This window comes from Parasteatoda tepidariorum, chromosome 2 (genome assembly GCF_982258835.1).
Source record: "Parasteatoda tepidariorum strain Cologne lab strain chromosome 2, Ptep-v5.0, whole genome shotgun sequence".
NCBI lineage: Eukaryota > Metazoa > Arthropoda > Arachnida > Araneae > Theridiidae > Parasteatoda > Parasteatoda tepidariorum.
The window spans coordinates 66,594,148-66,612,772 of NC_141756.1; the positions used below are offsets into that span (position 1 = coordinate 66,594,148).

At 28.4% G+C, this 18,625-nt stretch overlaps 1 protein-coding gene across 1 annotated transcript in view; it reads left to right on the forward strand.

Moving 5' to 3' along the window:
- Positions 1 to 18,625, forward strand: part of LOC107457443 (neuronal acetylcholine receptor subunit alpha-10) — a 100,320-nt gene that overhangs the window by 43,013 nt on the left and 38,682 nt on the right. The window contains exon 3 of the mRNA XM_043046698.3: positions 17,558 to 17,602. Coding sequence (XP_042902632.2) covers positions 17,558 to 17,602 — 45 coding nt within the window. The remainder of the gene's footprint in view (positions 1 to 17,557; positions 17,603 to 18,625) is intronic.

Here is an 18,625-nt window from a genome sequence, read left to right on the forward strand (position 1 = left end):
ATATTAACAGTATTATTTGATAATGTTTAAAACTGTGAGAAACTAGCGGCATTGATTCATATTTTGAATAGTTTCAGACTTAAAAAGCAAATAATCTGATTTATAACCAAATTTAAGGACACATTATCATATAGGTAAATTACCTTCAGTGAGACAGACTGACTTTCTATAAATGGTTTGATGATCTTATCATAAAAATCACATCGAGACTAATATTTAGCAAACTAATCAAGCTGTACTGTGAGTAAAACTTGAAAATTGGTGTTCACCCTGAACAACTTATCATTTTCCTATTTGGCTTAGAAATGCCAGAATTGCTGCTCTCTAATCGCTACCCAGTGGGGAACCTATTGCTAAGCCACAGCGGAGTAGCGTCGTCCACGTCATACAGCCACAAACCCGTTTATTGGGCGGATTACATTCACAAAATCACACAGAAGAAAGGACATGAAACACAGAGAAAGTTACTCCCATGCCTAAGGCGGGATTCGAATCTACAGCCACTGGCCCCGTTATTCAGTACAGTAACCACTAGACCAGTGATCGGTTAATAACTTAATATATAATGAATGGATTTTTATGTGCCAAGACGCAGTCTTAATGGTTCTGAAGCCTCGCCTTAAATATACAATCTAATTGGAGGAGACGATATTTTAAGATACGAAATTAGACACAAAGCGTACTTTGCTCGTAATAAATATGCCCTCTTTTTTTAACGGATTTGGATTCTTGACCCTCAAAATAGTAAAACGGTAGCCCCAATTGTTAAATCCGAAGAGCAGTTAAAAGCTTACATCCCTTGATGTTGATTTAAATTTTTTTGTACACTATGAAACACTATAAAAAGTGGACTCTAAAAAATTCCGTATGAAATTACGGTTTAAAGTACCGACATTTAGGTGCATCATCCGTAAAATTCATTTTAAGCATAAAATAGTGTACCGTTAATTTTTGAAGTAATATTTATTAAATTAGTGTTATTCAGTGATCTTACGGAAAATGTTACTGTAAAATTTTAATTTTTACAGTAATATTTATTTAATTAGAGTTATTCAGTGATTTTATGGTAAATATTACTGTAAAAATTACTTTATATCAGATTTTGTGTAACGCAACAATGGATTTTACAGTAAAAAGTAGCTTGAGAGTCTATACTTTCTACCGTAATTTGATTCAGAATTTTTTACAGTATATCTCGGGAATTGTTTAGCAAATATTAAGATGTTAGCTCACATAAGAAAATTTTTGGCCACAATAAAGTAATCAAATACGTATAATTCGTTTATCTAAAGATAATTTCCTGAAAAAATAATTTCTAAGAATTATTTTTATTTTCGTTTAACAGTAGTCGGAAAGCGTTTGAATTGTACGATAATTAAATTTTTAAATCATTTATACAAGACAATTATTTAATCAAGCATTCAGTACAAGACAAAGAAATACAATCAAACATTCAATACAAGACAAAAAACCCGATTGTAGCTTACAAGCAAAAAAACATTTATTCACTAGGAACTAATTAATTATGTAAAGCAATTTGTAATATGGAGCTTCAAGTTAAACATTTAAATATTGTAGATATGAAAAGATTAAAATAATCAGAAACTTGTTCAAAAAAGCTGTACCAAAACAAACACTATATAATTAATCTGTTGTTTCGTCATAATAAACATTGACAGTGATTACACTGACATTGATCAATGATACAGAAAAATACCAATTTATCATAAACTCAAGGATCAAAAACACAATACAGACATGCGAGTTGTAAAAGAACAATTATTTACTGGAAACTATTTGGGAAAACTATCTTAAGGTAACAGAAATAAGAGCAAAACTTCTTTGAACTAAAGTTTAAAAACAAAATATAAGAAATTGGCGTTATTCTAAGTTCTTCTTGGAACTATTCTTAAATACTTCTTGAAGAATACTTCTTGAAGAGTGGTTTTTAAAGCCAGAATACATCATTAAGCGAACCGTTTAAGGCATAAAGCCTGCGGCAGACGACTCGTCATAACTTTTGAAAGTTTTTTTCTATTTATCCAATATATTTCTTTTTGATATAGGGGACTGGCTTAAGTTCTTTATATTGCCAGAAAATTGAAAAACTCAAACAATATTTTGAAAAAAGATATTAACTCTTTTATTACAAAGTTAGTCACACAAAAAAGTCACAAGAAGTTAATCACAGAGAATAATTCTTTCTGCATTCTTTTGAAATATGTTAAAAATTCAAAATCAGTAGGATATTTTGTATAAGATTGTTAAGTAAGAAAGGTTAAAAAAAAAATAATAATAATTTCAAATTTCAAATTTTTATCAACACGTGTCAAAAATTTCATTTAAATTAATGAGAATTTAATGATGATAATAACATTGAAAAACAAATTTAAACGTTTTTCCTACCTTTAAGATTGAACTAAGTGATTCAGTATTTCCACACGTTGCAGTTAATTGCGCTTGCTAACGCATTTAGAGCAGTGAAACTTCGAGAAGACAGATCAGTAAAAATGTCGAAAAAGTAGCCAAGTTGGCGTATCAGTAAGCGTGCCTTTCCTTTGTCTGCAAGTTGTTATTGAGTGCAGTTAAAATACGTTAAATCCCTCGGTCATTTAATCACTCAGTTAAATCAATCAATCATTTAAATTTCCCTTTATACATTTTCCTTTAAAGGACAATTTTCATGGTGTGCAGTAAACTTATTTTAAAAAGAAACTTGAATTATTTTATTATTTTCTGTTATTACGTCTGGAATATTTCTTGTTAGTTTACAAACTTTGTAAGTAATAAATAAATTTTAAGATGAAATTAAAAATATTTTTTATTAAAAAATTGCATGTTTCATTTTTTTTAATGTCTAATCATACCTTACATTTTAAAGATAAAACTTTAAAATAAAATATAAAATTATTTATTTTGAATGGAAGTTATAAGACAAATTCACTTGTACTTTGTACTTTAAGAGTGAAATTATTAATATTATTTAAATGGAAGTGTTAAAAACAAAGTAATTACCGGTGAGTATTTAATGGTTTTAATTTATTTAAACTAAGAAAATAGCTGTATAGAATAACACGTTTTATGTATTTGTTAGATATTCAATTATTTATAACAAAATAATTGAAAACTGAGACTCTTTCAATAAAGTTTTATGAATATCTTGTTTTACTAGGTTTTATTTTTATCAACCATGAATTTATTGTTCATTGTGTCATTTTAACAATAGTTTTTTTTAAAGAAATATAATCTTTTAACTAATTTGCTATTTTCTAATTTATTCTAAGTTAATCTAAATTATAATAAACATAATCTTAGAACCTAAGTTATATTATTTAAAAATACAATGTGACAAAATATTATTTTTTGAAAGTGGTTACATCAGTAACTTTTTTTCTTAAAACCAATTTTCTTACCAATTAATGATTTGCCTTTTATTTTTGCTCTTATGATTAAAATATTTTTTTGCAACAAAAGTAATTTTATAGCACTTTAATTATAAATTTTTAATGCATTTATGTCTGCCCAGTTTCTTCAGTTTTTATGTAATATTCGTGCCACCACTTAAATGAATAAAAAAATTGTTTTTCAATTCAATATTTGTTAAAAATTCTTTTCCAGTTTTTAGAATAAATTTACATTCATAAATTTAATACTAAAAATCAATTCGCATTTTTCTCTAAATTATTCTGACCAGAATAATTAAATATTTTATTTTTATTGCGTAGTTTTTCTCAAATTTATATTTGCTTTAAAAATTAAGAAATGAAATTCTCTTAATTGTATTTCTTAATGCAAATTGATCATAAATAAGTTTTTTACAAGTTTAAATCCTTTCTAAGTTGTAGATTCTTAGCTTCCATAATCATCTTGGGCAAAAACTGTTTGATGCAGAATTTTTTTAATTTTTTACATGTTTATGAGATTCAAGAACTTAATTCCGGATTTTTTATTTTATTTAGTAAATGCATTGACTAAAACAACAATTAAACTGAAAAATAAGCCATTAAGTTAATTTTTAAACTGTCCCGAGGTTGTTTTTCTAATTTTTTTAATTACGTTGTTTAAATTTTTACTTCAATTTTTTGGAGGGAAATGAAGCTAATAAATAAAATGTTATTATCATTTGTTTAATCAACTATAAATTTAAGAAAACATGGTTAATTATTTCAAGTTTAGTTGAGGCAAACATTTTTTCAAGATAAATATTTTCCACTGTTGTTTATAAATTCACATTTTTTTATATTGCAGATTAAAAAACTATTTAAATCTCTATTGATTTATAAAAGTTAACAGAAATAATTAGGCTACTAATTAGTAGTAGTAAATTAAAAAATCTCCAATTACAATTTGTAATGAATAATTTGTGGTCAGTATCCAATGGTTTGTTACTTTAATAGATATACTGCATAACATGTGTGAATCAACATTCGATTATTACTTAAAACTTAATTGATTGATTAATAATAATCTGTAAACATATAACTCAATCGTAAACTTGGAAAAAACGCAGCATTATTACTATACCTTATATACTTGTAACAGGTGTAAATCGTTAGAGACCGGGTAAATTTCCAAAACTCTATAGAACCGTGAGTATTGTGCCAAAGAGTGTAATGTTAAGGGAATTGCCAAATATAGAAAGGGTGTTCTAAAATGGTAAAGTAGAAAGATGTTCTTACTTACTTACGGTCAAATCATTATTACCATCTGCAGTACCTAAATGGAAAATGACCACCCTGGACAATTTTTGACCTAATGATTGGAACTTCACATTCTGGGACTCACTCTTAATAGTTCGAGGGGGTGAACTAAAATATGTTATTTAATTAGTGCAGACGATGTTTTAAGTTACGAAATCAGAATCAAAAATATATTTTCTCAGAATTATCATACTTTTTTTCCGATGCAAAATCCCCAATCCAGAAAATATTGTCTCAATAGTTTGGTCAGGAGAGCGATTCGAAGTTAGAATCCCTTTATGCTAATTTTACTTTTTGCATACTTCGTTATGTCTCGAAAACTTTTTAACTGAATAAAAAAAGCTTTTGCACACAATTATAAAAATCATTATTTCTCCAGAGATAATTCCATGCAAAAAATAACTCTTAGTATATATTTATTATTTCTATTCTTTTATTTAATAATAATCAAATAAGTTCGAATTATAAGGTATACAATTTTTTGCATCATTTTAAAATATGTAATTTTGCATGGAAAAATACAAAATTTGGTTCGAAATCAGTCGAATAGTTCCTGAGAAATCGAATTTTAAAAATGCGACTTTATGGAACGTTAGAAATCCAAATCCATCTAAAAACAAGGTATAGTTATTCAGATAAAGTACGTTTTTGTGTTTGATTTCTTAAATTAAAATATCTTCTACACTAATTAATTAACGTATTTGAGATCCCCTCTTGAACCGTTCAGATTAAGTCCTAGAACGTGAAGTGATCCATTTTTTTCAGCGCACTGTACCATGACATTTTATGCACAATCTTACTTAAAATAAGAATGTATATAAAATAACAAAGTATTCACTAGCATTTGTCTAAAAATAATGCACTTTAATGATCAATTTAAGAACTCAAAACACAAAAGAATGATTCAATTTTCTCTCTTTTTGTTTTCAAACTACCTTCACGTGTGTTTTAAATTGTTTTTTCTTGAATCCACCATTTTCATCGGTAACAACAAGTGTATCACATATTAACGTTTTGCTTACGTCGGGTATACAACAAGGGGGACCAGGATGACCACCTTCATCATGCTAAGTGACCATAAGCAAAGGTTTGAAGAACTGTCGTATATTGAGCAACTTTCTTCTACTCAAATAATGTTAAGGTTGACTCTGAGACGTCACTTCTATTAATAGAATTAGCAAGCAAATTGAAATTAGATTGATTGTTGTTGTAGTAGTTCATTTACGTCGCACTAGAGCTGCACAATGAGCTATTGGCGATGGTTTGGGAAACATCCCTGAACATGATCCTAAGACATGCCATCACGATTTTTGATCCTCTGCAAAGGGAAGGGCACACCCGCTTCGGTAGCCCAACGACCTTCACGCGAAGTCGAGCACTTTATCGTAGAACAGTTTAATGAGGACCAATACCGCACACCCTCGGTCCCTACACAGACTGATCCAAGTAGTCACCCACCCGCACACTGACGGCAGCCGATGCTTGATTTCGATGATCTGCTGGGAACCGCGTCTTAACGATCAGTCCACTGCGGGACTGAAATTAGAATGAGGTTCTTCAAAGGGGATAACACTTAAGAGATAATGCAGAAAATAGCTATTAAATTTATAATTGTTTATCTATAACTCTGCTTCAGTATTCCTTTCAAAAAGCATGTAAATTAAATTAATCAATTTCAAAAAAAAAAATTCATTTTGGCGATAAAGGTAATTATGATATCTGCAACCAAATTTAAAACTTTAAGTACTATTAAAAAACACTGACGCTTTATGATGCATTTATTAATTTATGTAGGGTGATCCGTGATTACTTCCCTTAGTATTTAACGTTAGTATCTTCTTCGAAAATACGGTGAAAAAAGTACATATGTTAGGGTTTCAAATTCTAATACAAAACAAAAGCGTTATCAAGATCAAATGAATTTCTCTTGAGTAAAACAAGGTTAGAAACATAAAAAATCACTTTGATTTGCTGAATAAAATTTGAAAGTGTTTCTTGTGATTGTGGAATGAAATGTAAACCACTTTTTCATTTCCACTTGTTTCTTCTGGCAGTCAAACAGGTTTTTATGCCTTCAACTTCAACCACCTTTTCAATGACGATATTTTTCACTTTTTGTTTTTTCTTTGCTTCAAATATTTAAGACCTCTAATATTTTCATTTTTTACTTCATTTTTAACAAGGACTACAATAAAATATCTTAAGAGGAGTGTTTAAATACCACATTGTTTTTCAATAACTAATATTTCAGCAAAGCCGTTTTGATGAACAACTTTAAGTTTATTCTTAGCTGAGTTTTGTAAATTAGATTAAAATTGCTCAGTTTTAAACTTTCTTACTCAACTGAAATTAATAACCAAATTGTGTGCTGGATATGGAAGAAATCTCTATAAATTTAAAATCGGTATCGAAATTATTCCACAAGCACGTTTTCTCAGAATTTAAAATTCTTGCGAAGTTTTTCGATATTTATTTCACCTTACTACTGAATGTTCTAAATATCGTGACACGCTGCTATTGAAAAGGTTTGATTTTATCTTGTTTGTAAAATTTCATATTCAATTCATACATCGGTTTGAATTCTAACTTGTTTATAGGTAAAAGTTTTTTTTTATGTTTATAAAAGCAAACAAAATTATTGAAAATTTATAAGAACAAATGAACAGTGACAGAAAAATATTTCTATTTATTGTTAGATTGTTTTTGTTTTTCTGTTTTTATAAAAGAGCAAAACAGTTTGAATTTAATTACATTACGGTGAATTTGTAAATGAATTTAGGTTTCTGTACATTACTATTATAAAATAAAAAATACATAAATTTAGAATGCAGAATGTTTGAATGTAGAATGATTGAAACTTACACACTGCCAAAAAAATTTTTTTTAATTGAGCAAAAGTGTGTCCAAATAGCTCCAAAATAAATAATGGTCGAATTTAAAACTTCTATGTACTCATCATTAAGTAAAGTGACATCCTCAAAACAGCATGCTCTCATTTTTTGACAAAATGCATAGTCTCAGAAATGGCACATCATGTACTCATTTTGAGTAATTAGTTGTTTAAATGAGAGCGGGCATTGTCTCAAAAAGGACACATCATGTACTCATTTTGAGTAATTAGTTGTTTAAATGAGAGCGGACATTGTCTCAAAAAGGACACATCATGTACTCATTTTGAGTAATTAGTTGTTTAAATGAGAGCGGGCATTGTCTCAAAAAGGACACATCATGTACTCATTTTGAGTAATTAGTTGTTTAAATGAGAGCGGGCATTGTCTCAGAAATGACACATCATGTACTCATTTTGAGTAATTAGTTGTTTAAATGAGAGCGGGCATTGTCTCAAAAAGGACACATCATGCACTCATTTTGTGCAGAGGAGAGTCGGGTAGCCCCGCCCACTTAAGGAGTATTGCTTATATTTCTGTATAATATTGAGTAATAATCAATGTTTTTGTATGTTTCTATTATTTTATCATCTAATTAAACAATGCAAAAAGAATAAACCAAAAAAAGAACAGTTTAACTTAAAAAAATAGAAATTTAAAAAAACATGTTTTTCAGCTCTTTTCAAAATGTGTAGGGTAGCCCCACCCAGTTGCAAAAATTATGTTTCTTGACTGTTTTTTCAGGTGTAAATGAAAATGACCGATGTATTGACAATAGATTAACCTCATTTATTATTTTTACCACAAAATTATTTTATTTATTGCACATTTATATACTTTTAGTGAATTCTATCATTAAATAACAATCATTTAATAACAATAATATTTTTTGTTAAAAATGCATATAACATTCAAATTTGAAGCAATAAAATAATAATCTTTGCAACCATACATTTATCGACGAAATAAAATTGGGCGGTGATACCCGACAATCATGTGAGCGGGGCTACTCGAAATCCAATTTTTTTGTAAATTTGTAATTACTCGAACAATTTTTAACAAATAAACTTCTTTCTTTGCTTCAAATTAAACTTAAGACTACATACTTTAATACTGTATGTATAGAGAAAATTATTTTTTTAGTATTAAAATGAAGTTTAATCGAAACATTCAACCAATTTTTCTTAATTTCATGACTACTGTATTCAACATATTTTCAAAACTATTGTTTACCATGTTAACAGCTGCATAAATACTTGAAACTTTGAAAATAATCTTTTTTTAATGTAAAAATTAGTGTCCGATGGCCCATTGACTTGAAAATATAATCTATACATATGAAATTGACAGTGGGCGGGGTACCCGCTGGGCAGGGCTACCCGACTCTCCCCTAATTAGTTGTTTGAATGAGAGTGGGCATAATCTCAAATAATTAGTATACATTTTTGGGTATGCATGTCACTATTCTCAATCATTAGTACATCAAGTTTTTAAATTCGACTATAACTTATTTCAAAGCCATTTTGAAAAATTCTATTTTACGGTGTAAAGAGATAGTGGGTCTTAAAAAGAATTTTTCAAATGCTTGATACTCGAAATCCAAACATTTTGTGTGCATATACAAAATACCATACGTACTTACGTATTTTAAAACAATCTGAATTTATGACGATGCGAAGTCATGAATGCAAATTTATAAATTTAGGCATGATACATACTAAATAATGCCACTTACGCTACGTTTTACTTAAAACTAGGAGGTTGCGTCCTCTGCTTTACTCCACTCACCAACCCCTCTGATTTCGTCTGATTCATTCGTTTCCTTGAAAGATCATCTTATTAATTAAAAAAATACGTGCATAATTAATACATTTTATGTTGGAACATTTTGTTAATTTTCTAATCGTAACAGAATAAAAAGTTACCGAGCTTTAAATAAATAATCAGCAGTACTTGAAAAAAATTAAACTGAGGAATACAGTTTGTGTGACTCACTGGAAGAATGAGAAGTAATTTTACTCTATAATAAGGTTTTTATCATTATTAATGACCGTTTTCTTCTATCTTGAAACAATTTTTTTTATAGTAAAAGTATTTTTTAAATTCCTAATATCTTTGCTTCTTTTTTATTATTTTCAATATTCATTCAATAAAGAGCCTATAAAATAAAGATCTCGAGAGAAATGAATTAAATTTCCTGAAATAATAATAAATAATCAGTATTTAATGTAAAATTAAGAAATGGGGAAAAGGCACTTAAACTGCAATAAGAAATTGTAATTTCAAGAAAGAGAAAACTCACGCTATATTTATGCATAAAAAAGGCCGTTTTAGCACGTCCAGTTTAAATCCATTCTTGCACTTCCATGGATGGCAGAGTGGTTACTGTATTTCTCAAAATTATCGAATGTTAATTTAATGAATGTTAAGCGAATTAATTATCGAATGTAAATTTTTTATTCCATCTTATGTCCTGTACAATTTTTTACACAACTTCATAACGTCAAGTTTTTAAATTCTTAAACCTTATGTTGGAAACAAATATTTATAATAAATTAATCTTGAACAAATGTTAAAATAAAAGTTTTAAATAACAACAATTGCGTAATATTAGTCTAGATCAAGTTCAACTAAGGCTCTTCACGTTATCGTATAGTGATTTTTATCGCCGACACTACCGAAAAGAAGTTCCTAATTTAGATTCTCTTTTCAAAAAATTTTCGTTGGGGCCTACTTTAGCTGCAAAATATTTCGGTGCAATAATCTGCTAATATTTATAAATTAAGTAAATAAAACAAGAAAAAGCCATCGAATTCTTTATTAGACATTGCAGACTTCAAAATTTTTATTTTTGTATTTATATACTGATTTACGGTTTCGCCCTCTTGAGAATTCACTGATTCATTCTTAGTCCTTATTCACTTACTTGCTATATCTATAGCCAATAATACTAACTGCTGCCACAACTGCCTTAGGTCATATCTGGTCTTTTAATTTCTTAAAGTATAATTATTTATTTAGCTAAAGGGCAAGTAAATTTATGAGAATCAACTCATATTACACAAGAGACAGAGGTTTTAACTCACCTTCTACATGTTGTCCTTTGCATCACATTCTTAAAGAATTTTTTAGTCACAAATTTTACAAAAGTCATAATTATATGATAAATTAACAATGGTTTTGCTTCTCATTAGTACAAAGTCTTTCATTAAAAAAATTATTCTGATTTGTTAAATTATTAAATAAGTTGAAATTTTGTTTGCTTCATGGAATTAAAAACAATATATGAGTGGCAATTTATTCCTTTTTGAAATTGAATGAGGAATGAATTTGAACTATCATTAAACTTTCCTTGCTGTAACCAATTACATTATTAGATGTTGCTCTTTGTATACTTTAAGAGTTAACTTTATATATCTCAAAACAAACTAAATATAAAGTTGCCCTTTGGAAATATTTATTTGGTCTCAAAGTTCAGCAAAGTTTCTTGTGGTTTCAGAGTTTCTTTCAAGATTTTGTCAATTTCCCTTTCATTTTATATTAAAAACAAATAAATCAATAAAATTCTGATTTGATTAAAACTAGGTTTCTTTAATTATTTCAATTGATCTATCTAATGCAGAGAGCACAAGGAGAAAAAATTATGGTTCAACTCATGGACAAAAATATGGTAAAATTACAGTTAAATGGTAATGACAATTCTGGAAAAAAATATAATTTTGGTTAATAAAACCGAAATACACGATATTTAAACCATTCGTTTTGGTAATTTTTCCATTCATGGTTTAGTGAAAAATCTGGTTTTCTAAATCAATGTTTGCTTTTCACTGACCATAATTCGGCAGCGAAATTTCTTATATTATACTAAAATGCAAAATTTATTTAAAAAATTACTTGATTGAAGGGTAAATCTTGACTTTCATAAGTTTTCTAGATCAATAGCATCTATTTCGGTACCGAAATTGTTCTAAACCGAACTCGAACAATTATAAACATTTTGCATGATCACACATCTTTTCTGTGAATACATACCTATTATTAATTTTTCTAAGAAGAAAAAATTACATGAACTGCATTATATCAACAATAGCAATATTATATTAAGTACAAATCAGAATTTTTAAGTATCATTAACAAAGAATCAAGCAGAAAAAAGATTTACTTCGCAATATTTTTTTTTTTTTTTTTTTTTTTTGCAAGATGGAATGGAATTTATCTATGGAATATTCCACACGAAAAAAAAACTTCTGATAAAATTACCGTACTGTATGGTAATGAACAATTCTGGTAAATACAATTCTGCCAAAAAAAAACATATATCTGGTATTAAAAACCAAAATATACGGTAATTTTACTGTCCATGCATTAATAGTTTACTACAAATTCTGGTTTTTAAAATTATCGTTCTTAATACCCCACATTTAGTAAGAAATATAAAACTGGAAAAAAATTGTTATGTTATACTTTAAAGTATCATGATAAAATTACCAAATTTTATCACATATTATAAAACTATTTTATTGTTAGATATTTTATTGCTAATTATTATTATTATTTTATCGTTAGTTTTACCAAAATCATAATCAAAGAGCTTCGATAAAAATTCCGGAGCTTTTTAAAGTGTCAAAAGAAACAAAAATCCAGCAAATTTACCATATTCGTTTTATACCATACTTTTTTTTTCCTTAGTGCAAAATGTATGCATTTAAAAACATTTTATAAAACCAGTTTTCTTTATAATTCTATAAATTACAAATTCTTTTAAGGCCAAAACTGCTTTTGAAGACAGTATTTTTCTTCAAAAATTTATACAGTGATCATCCACCTCATTTTTATAGTGACCAAAATTGGAATAAAATAAATCGTATCAGATAATAATTTAATTTAAAATTAACGAACAGTAAAATTTATTCAGTTTCGCAGATAAGAACGATAAGAACCAAGGAAACTAAACACAGTTGTGTTACGATAAAATTTAAAGGAATTTTCATTCATTCATTTATGCGTTAAAATTATTTACATTCCAAGCAAATGAAGATATCAAATACACGACATCGCTTCTACCGAAATATAATTAAGCATGCATATGGAGATTTAAGCTGAGGAATATGTTTCACCGTTTATTTCAAATTTTATTTGAGATCTATATATCTGGTGCAAAGGAAACTCTCTAATTTGTTTCCTTTCTGAAATTTAGTATAATGCTGCCGCTAGCTGTTACTAAGCGACATAAATGAATAAATCTGCTCCTCACTGGAAGGTAACAAACAAAGACGACAGGGGACTTCATGTTTCTCAGACGATAATGAGATTGAGGATTATTCCGTCAATCATTCTGATCTCCTCCCTAGTTAAAAGACAATGGATGGGACTGCCATTTTTCCTCATGATTCATTTTACCCTATTATCGAGAATACTCCTAGGCGGGATTGATTCTATAGAGAGCACTTTCTATAGAAGTAGTGTAACTGAAAATGAAACTCCAGTTGTAAAAGCAAGATTACAACTAGAGTTACCCTAAAGTGCTCCAAACACACATGCAAGCAATATTTTCATAGTTTCGTTAATATGTTTTAACACTTGTTTACAAATTAATTTTGTTTGCTTAAATAGTATGCTAATTGAGTTGGAGAATAAATAAAAAAAATATTTTTTGCTAATCTTAATTTACTGTAAAAAAGCTTGGGGTCACATGGGTAAAATTAGCATAGGGGTAACCGGCCACAGAATGACTGAATATAGAGAAATGGAGATTAAAAATTTGTCCCCAGTCAGCATGGAGAAAAAACTGTATTAGTAACAGTAGCACTCTAGGGTAATAAGATTTCTGGCTAATAAAATCTAAGTATATGGTAATTAAACCAATATTTGGTACTTTTTTTCATTCACATGGTAATAGTTTTCCCGAAATTCTAGCTTTCAAAATAAGAATTGTCTTTACCACATATTTGGTAAAAAATACAAAACTGAGAAGTAAATTTAGCCGAATAAATGGTTTTTATGCCATGCACAAAAGTATCATTATAAAATTACCGAACTTTACCACATTTACTAAATGTTGATCAAGATCAATATAAAACCGCAGTTTATTGTTAATTTCACCAAAGTCATTACCAAGTTGCTTGTGTAAAGATTTCCGGTCTTTCTGGTGTTTCCATAGAGGAAACATGCTAAATTTTACCATATTTTGATAGTTTTGACCATACTTCCTTTCTCTGCAGGACGCACTGTCAACTTCTTGTGCTATTTACTCGTACTACACTGAGAAACAGTAATCAACCCGAACTGTTCACCTACTTTTAATCTAGTTTAGATTTTAGGAAGAACTGAACTTTGCTTTCGAAAGTTTCAATCGAATTAAAGTTCATTTAACTTTTTTTCTTATTACTTATTTTTCTTTACTATTTTTTTGCATTTTACTTTCTTGAACCTTTGAAAGTAATCTAATGAATATAATTTCATCATTATGATTACAGTTATTTCAGATTTACTTTGCAACTAGTAAACTCAATTTAATAAGACGTGCATAAATTTCTGATTTACATGAGTCTGAAAAATTGCATATCTCGTTTAAAAAAATAACAGCTTAAAAGTCACATGATATAATTAACTCCCATGTTATAGCGTATACTAACTTATTAAAATGTAATATTCAGTAGTAAAATGTTTCAGAAAGAAACCGAAATCAACTAAAATGACACTTATTTGTATTCCTTGTTATAGTTGTGTTTAAACAAAATATTTATCTAAGTTAATATATTTAGCAGCAGTTATGAAGCTAGAGTAGAAAAAAATCAATAGTTCATTTTAAATTAGATTTTACGTTGCGGAAACTATTTCAGGAATTTAATTTTAAATTTTTGATTTTATCTTTAAAAATTGTGTTGTTTATGATATTAAAATAATTATACTTTTTATAAAAAAAAAATTACAATTATAATCATAGCCTATATATAATAAATAACAACTAATTATTATAATGCAATAATTAATAAAAGCTGACTTTTCGTTAAAAAATATTAATTAGAAATAAGTGGTTGTTTTTTCTACTAACTACTAAACGCAAAGCATCCTAAAGATATGGTTAGAAAACTAAAATTATAATTGGCGATTCACAATTTTGGCTGCATAATTGATTTTGAAAAAAAGTTTTTGTGACCATATTTCTAGACAAAATTCTAAATCTGTCAACAAAAAGAAAGGACAAGTCTTTCCTACATCCAAATATGAAAGAATTCTCATGTGCCGTCGCTTTTTTAGATATTTAACGTTTTTTACTACGCAAAATTTATTTGACTTAGGAACTTGGAATTACGAAATAGAGGCGAAAACACTTAAAATAGTACAATGGAATAAAAAATTTTAATATATTCGATTATTGGATCGTGAATTAATAACTATTAAACTTGAAGGGAAAATATCATGCTGGCATCCCTTCGAGCAACAGAGTTTAAATTTGACATACCATTAGAGCCTTTTTTGTTTCTGAATTTCACCCAAACTTTTTTTTGTTCCAATTATTTTAAGTGTTTTATTGTGAACTTTTACCCACTTTTTTTTGCTTTTGGTTACGTTTTGTTTTGTTGCGGCACAAAATCTGTAAGACTTAAAGACTTGAAATTACAAAGGTGTGTAGAAAAGTGTGCGAAGAGTTCGGAAGAATAACAATTTTAAAACTCGATTATTGAGCCGCGATGGCTCAGGGGATAGGGCGTTCACCTTCCAATGAGGCGAACCGGGTTCGAATCCCAGTCGATACGAATTCTGCATCCGACTTGCACCGACCACAGTGCTGACGTGAAATATCCTCAGTTGTAGACTGATCATGGTCCCCTAGTCGTCAGGCTAACCGTGGGAGGTTCTCGTTGTCTTCCTCTCCATGTAACGCAAATGCGGGTTAGTTCCATCAAAAAGTACGCCACGAAGGCAAATTTCTACCAATACTCGATCCAGGAGTTCCCTTGTCTTCTGGATTGCATTCAAAATTACAAGCCTACTGAATTGAACATTAGTAGTCGTAAACCCATAAAATTGGGTCGGCTATTCAACGACGGTTATAAAAAAAAAGACTCAATTATTAATTCAAGAATTATTAAATTTTAAACTTGTAGCGAAGAAATCCACCTACATAGTGAAAAATGTCATGCTGATAGACCATTTCAGAAGTAAGAAAATTTAACTTACTGGTAGTTAGTAGGGTTGAAGTGCTGTTGACGCTGGAAAAAAAAGAAGAACATTCAGTGGTTTTCTACTCTTTGTAACGGCCTTCAACAGATGCCTCCAAATATGACTTTGTCTTAATGCTTGTCCTCTTAGTTTTATTAAAAACTACTTAATATTAATGCGATGAAAGATTTTGCTATCAACAGAATTTCATGCATACCATCAATTTAGTGAATGCACTAAAGTTAAATAATTTTATTTTGTATAATTTTACTTAGATTATAATTAATTATGTGTCATAGTGTGTAGACAGGAATAAATATATATGATGAAGTGAAATAAAATATAGTTGAGAAATCTAAGTACTGATCATAAGATAAAAATCATATATTTATAAACGAAACATGAACTAAGAGAAAGCGAATTTGTTCTAATTATGGCTTGGATATAAGCGTCAATTTCTCAAATTTTACACCTAGAATAAGTTATTTATCATGAGTTATAATATAAAATAAATTGAGATGATATATGAAAAACATTGAGAAGTTAAGGCATATGCGAAGCGAAAAAAATGTGACATGTACACTGTAACAAATTCCGGATCGAAGTACAGTATAAAGTATCCACACTTCGGGTGCATCATCCGTAAACTCCATTTAACCCTAAAATATTATACCCTAATTTTTATATTAATATTTATTTTGAGTGATTCAATGATGTTACGGTAGTGCGCAGGTATTTTTTACCGTAATTTGATTCGATTTCCTTTATAGTATACTAATAGGGAATTTCTCAGTACGAAGGACATTGCAGCTAAAAACTATTTCCAGGATTCATATGATCAAAAATTTAAGTCCTGCTGTTGTTAAGCAAACATGAGAGGTTTATATAGTTCTGCTATGTATGCAAATGACATGAAGGCTTACTAATTTCATTTGGGGACAACTTCTAACAAACGAGTTAGTTTCGTTGTCAATAGATGTTTTTAATTGCGTTCAAAATAAGAAAAGAATAAGGAGTTGTACGTAACTCTGTCGTGAGTAACAACAGCTTAAAATATATGAAACAGAATAAATTTTGATTCTGAATGAAATATTTGCTTCACCACCAGGGAAAAAAGTGATAAAGCAATCATGGAGCTTTTGGAGCAAAACGAACAGGGGGCTAAGTCTTCTATAGGGTTTAAAAATATTAATAGTATTGCTGAAGAGTTCCTTGTTATGTATCATACCTTCGGTTTTGTAAATTATTTTTATCATTCTTCAGACTAAAAATATGCTTCTCAACTAAGAACAAACACTATTGTTAAATCTACCAGAATATGGCGAAATTTACTGTGCTTCTGACACTGTATGCACACCAAAAAGCACCGGAATTTTTACCGAAGCGCTTTGGTATATAATGTGTCAAAAATTTGGTAAATAAGGAAAAATTTGGTAATTTTATCATGTTACTTTAGAGTATGGCGTAAAAACCATATATTTGGTTGCATTTATTTTTCAGTTTCGCATTTTTTTACTATATGTAAAATAATAGGAAATATAATTTTGATAACCAGAATTTCTAGTGAGCAGGGAAAATTACCAAATAAGTTATTTAAATTCTGTATATTTTAGTTTTATTATCAGAAATAGTTGAATGCAACTTACTGTGCTTTGTGATCACTGTATTTTTGATCAAAACAGTAAGTCACCTTATTATACTAAATAAATAAACAATTTTTATTTGCTTAATTTTTTCTTTTCAAAAATTGTCATGTAATACTTTCAATGACAATTAAAAATGCCTTTCATTAATTACTTTTAGGATGAAAAAAATCAAGTTTTGACTACTAATGTTTGGTTAGATCAAGTAAGTAGCTTTGAAATGTGATTTTAAATATTGTTTCAATTCAATGCACTTCTGATTTTTCAAATTTGTAAAGATTTGAAACTGTGAACTGTAGATATTTAACAAACATTTACATGACTTTTAAATATTAAAGAGTATGGCTTTCATGAAATGAGGCAAAGGAAAAAATGTTCAAAGGTCAGATATCAAACTACAAATATAAGACAATAGGGTAAAAAAAATAAAACTTAGGTTGAAAATTAAAATACATCGACTTTTTAAAATAACATGGGCTACATGTGCTAAAAATTCGTAATAAAGTAAGAAAAAGGCTTTTTTTTAAAGGTATTTTAAAACTATATAGTTAGTCCGGTTGAAAAAAGAAATTTGAATTTATTCCAATTGCATAGACTACAAAAATTGATGTCGTGCTTACTGAAATGATTTTTTCTAGACATAAGGAGATTTTTACAAATTTATGATGACTTTAAATATATTTATTTTTAGAAAATGTATGATAAACGGAAAAAAAAGTTACAATTTAATATTTTTCATTTTATGATTCAATTTGTTACTCTTTCAAGAGGAAAGAGACATGGAACTAAGCTGCTTACTTTTTCCATTTTATAAAATAAAGTTTTATTTCTGAAGCTCAGGAAAAAAACTGTATCTATATACGTTGTATGAACAAATATGTGTGCTGAAACATCTTAAGTCTTCTAAAGAATTAGACTTGTAAAAAAATTACTGCTAAGTAAAACTTTTTCTACCAGATTAAACCCAACCAGAGAATAATTTAAATATTACTAGCAAATACTTTCAATTTTAAATGTTTAAAAAATTTTAAAAAAAACTTTTGATAAACATCTTACAGAGGATGCACTTTTTGTTTGATTTTTTAAATAAACAGAATTGTAATTTTTTTTTCTTTTCGTGCCGAGATAAAATTGAATTCTTCCTTACAGCGAAAAGTTACAGTTAAACCTTTCGTCTGTCGTAAAATAGCATAGTTCATGACGTGTAAAGTGTATTTAAAAAGAATGG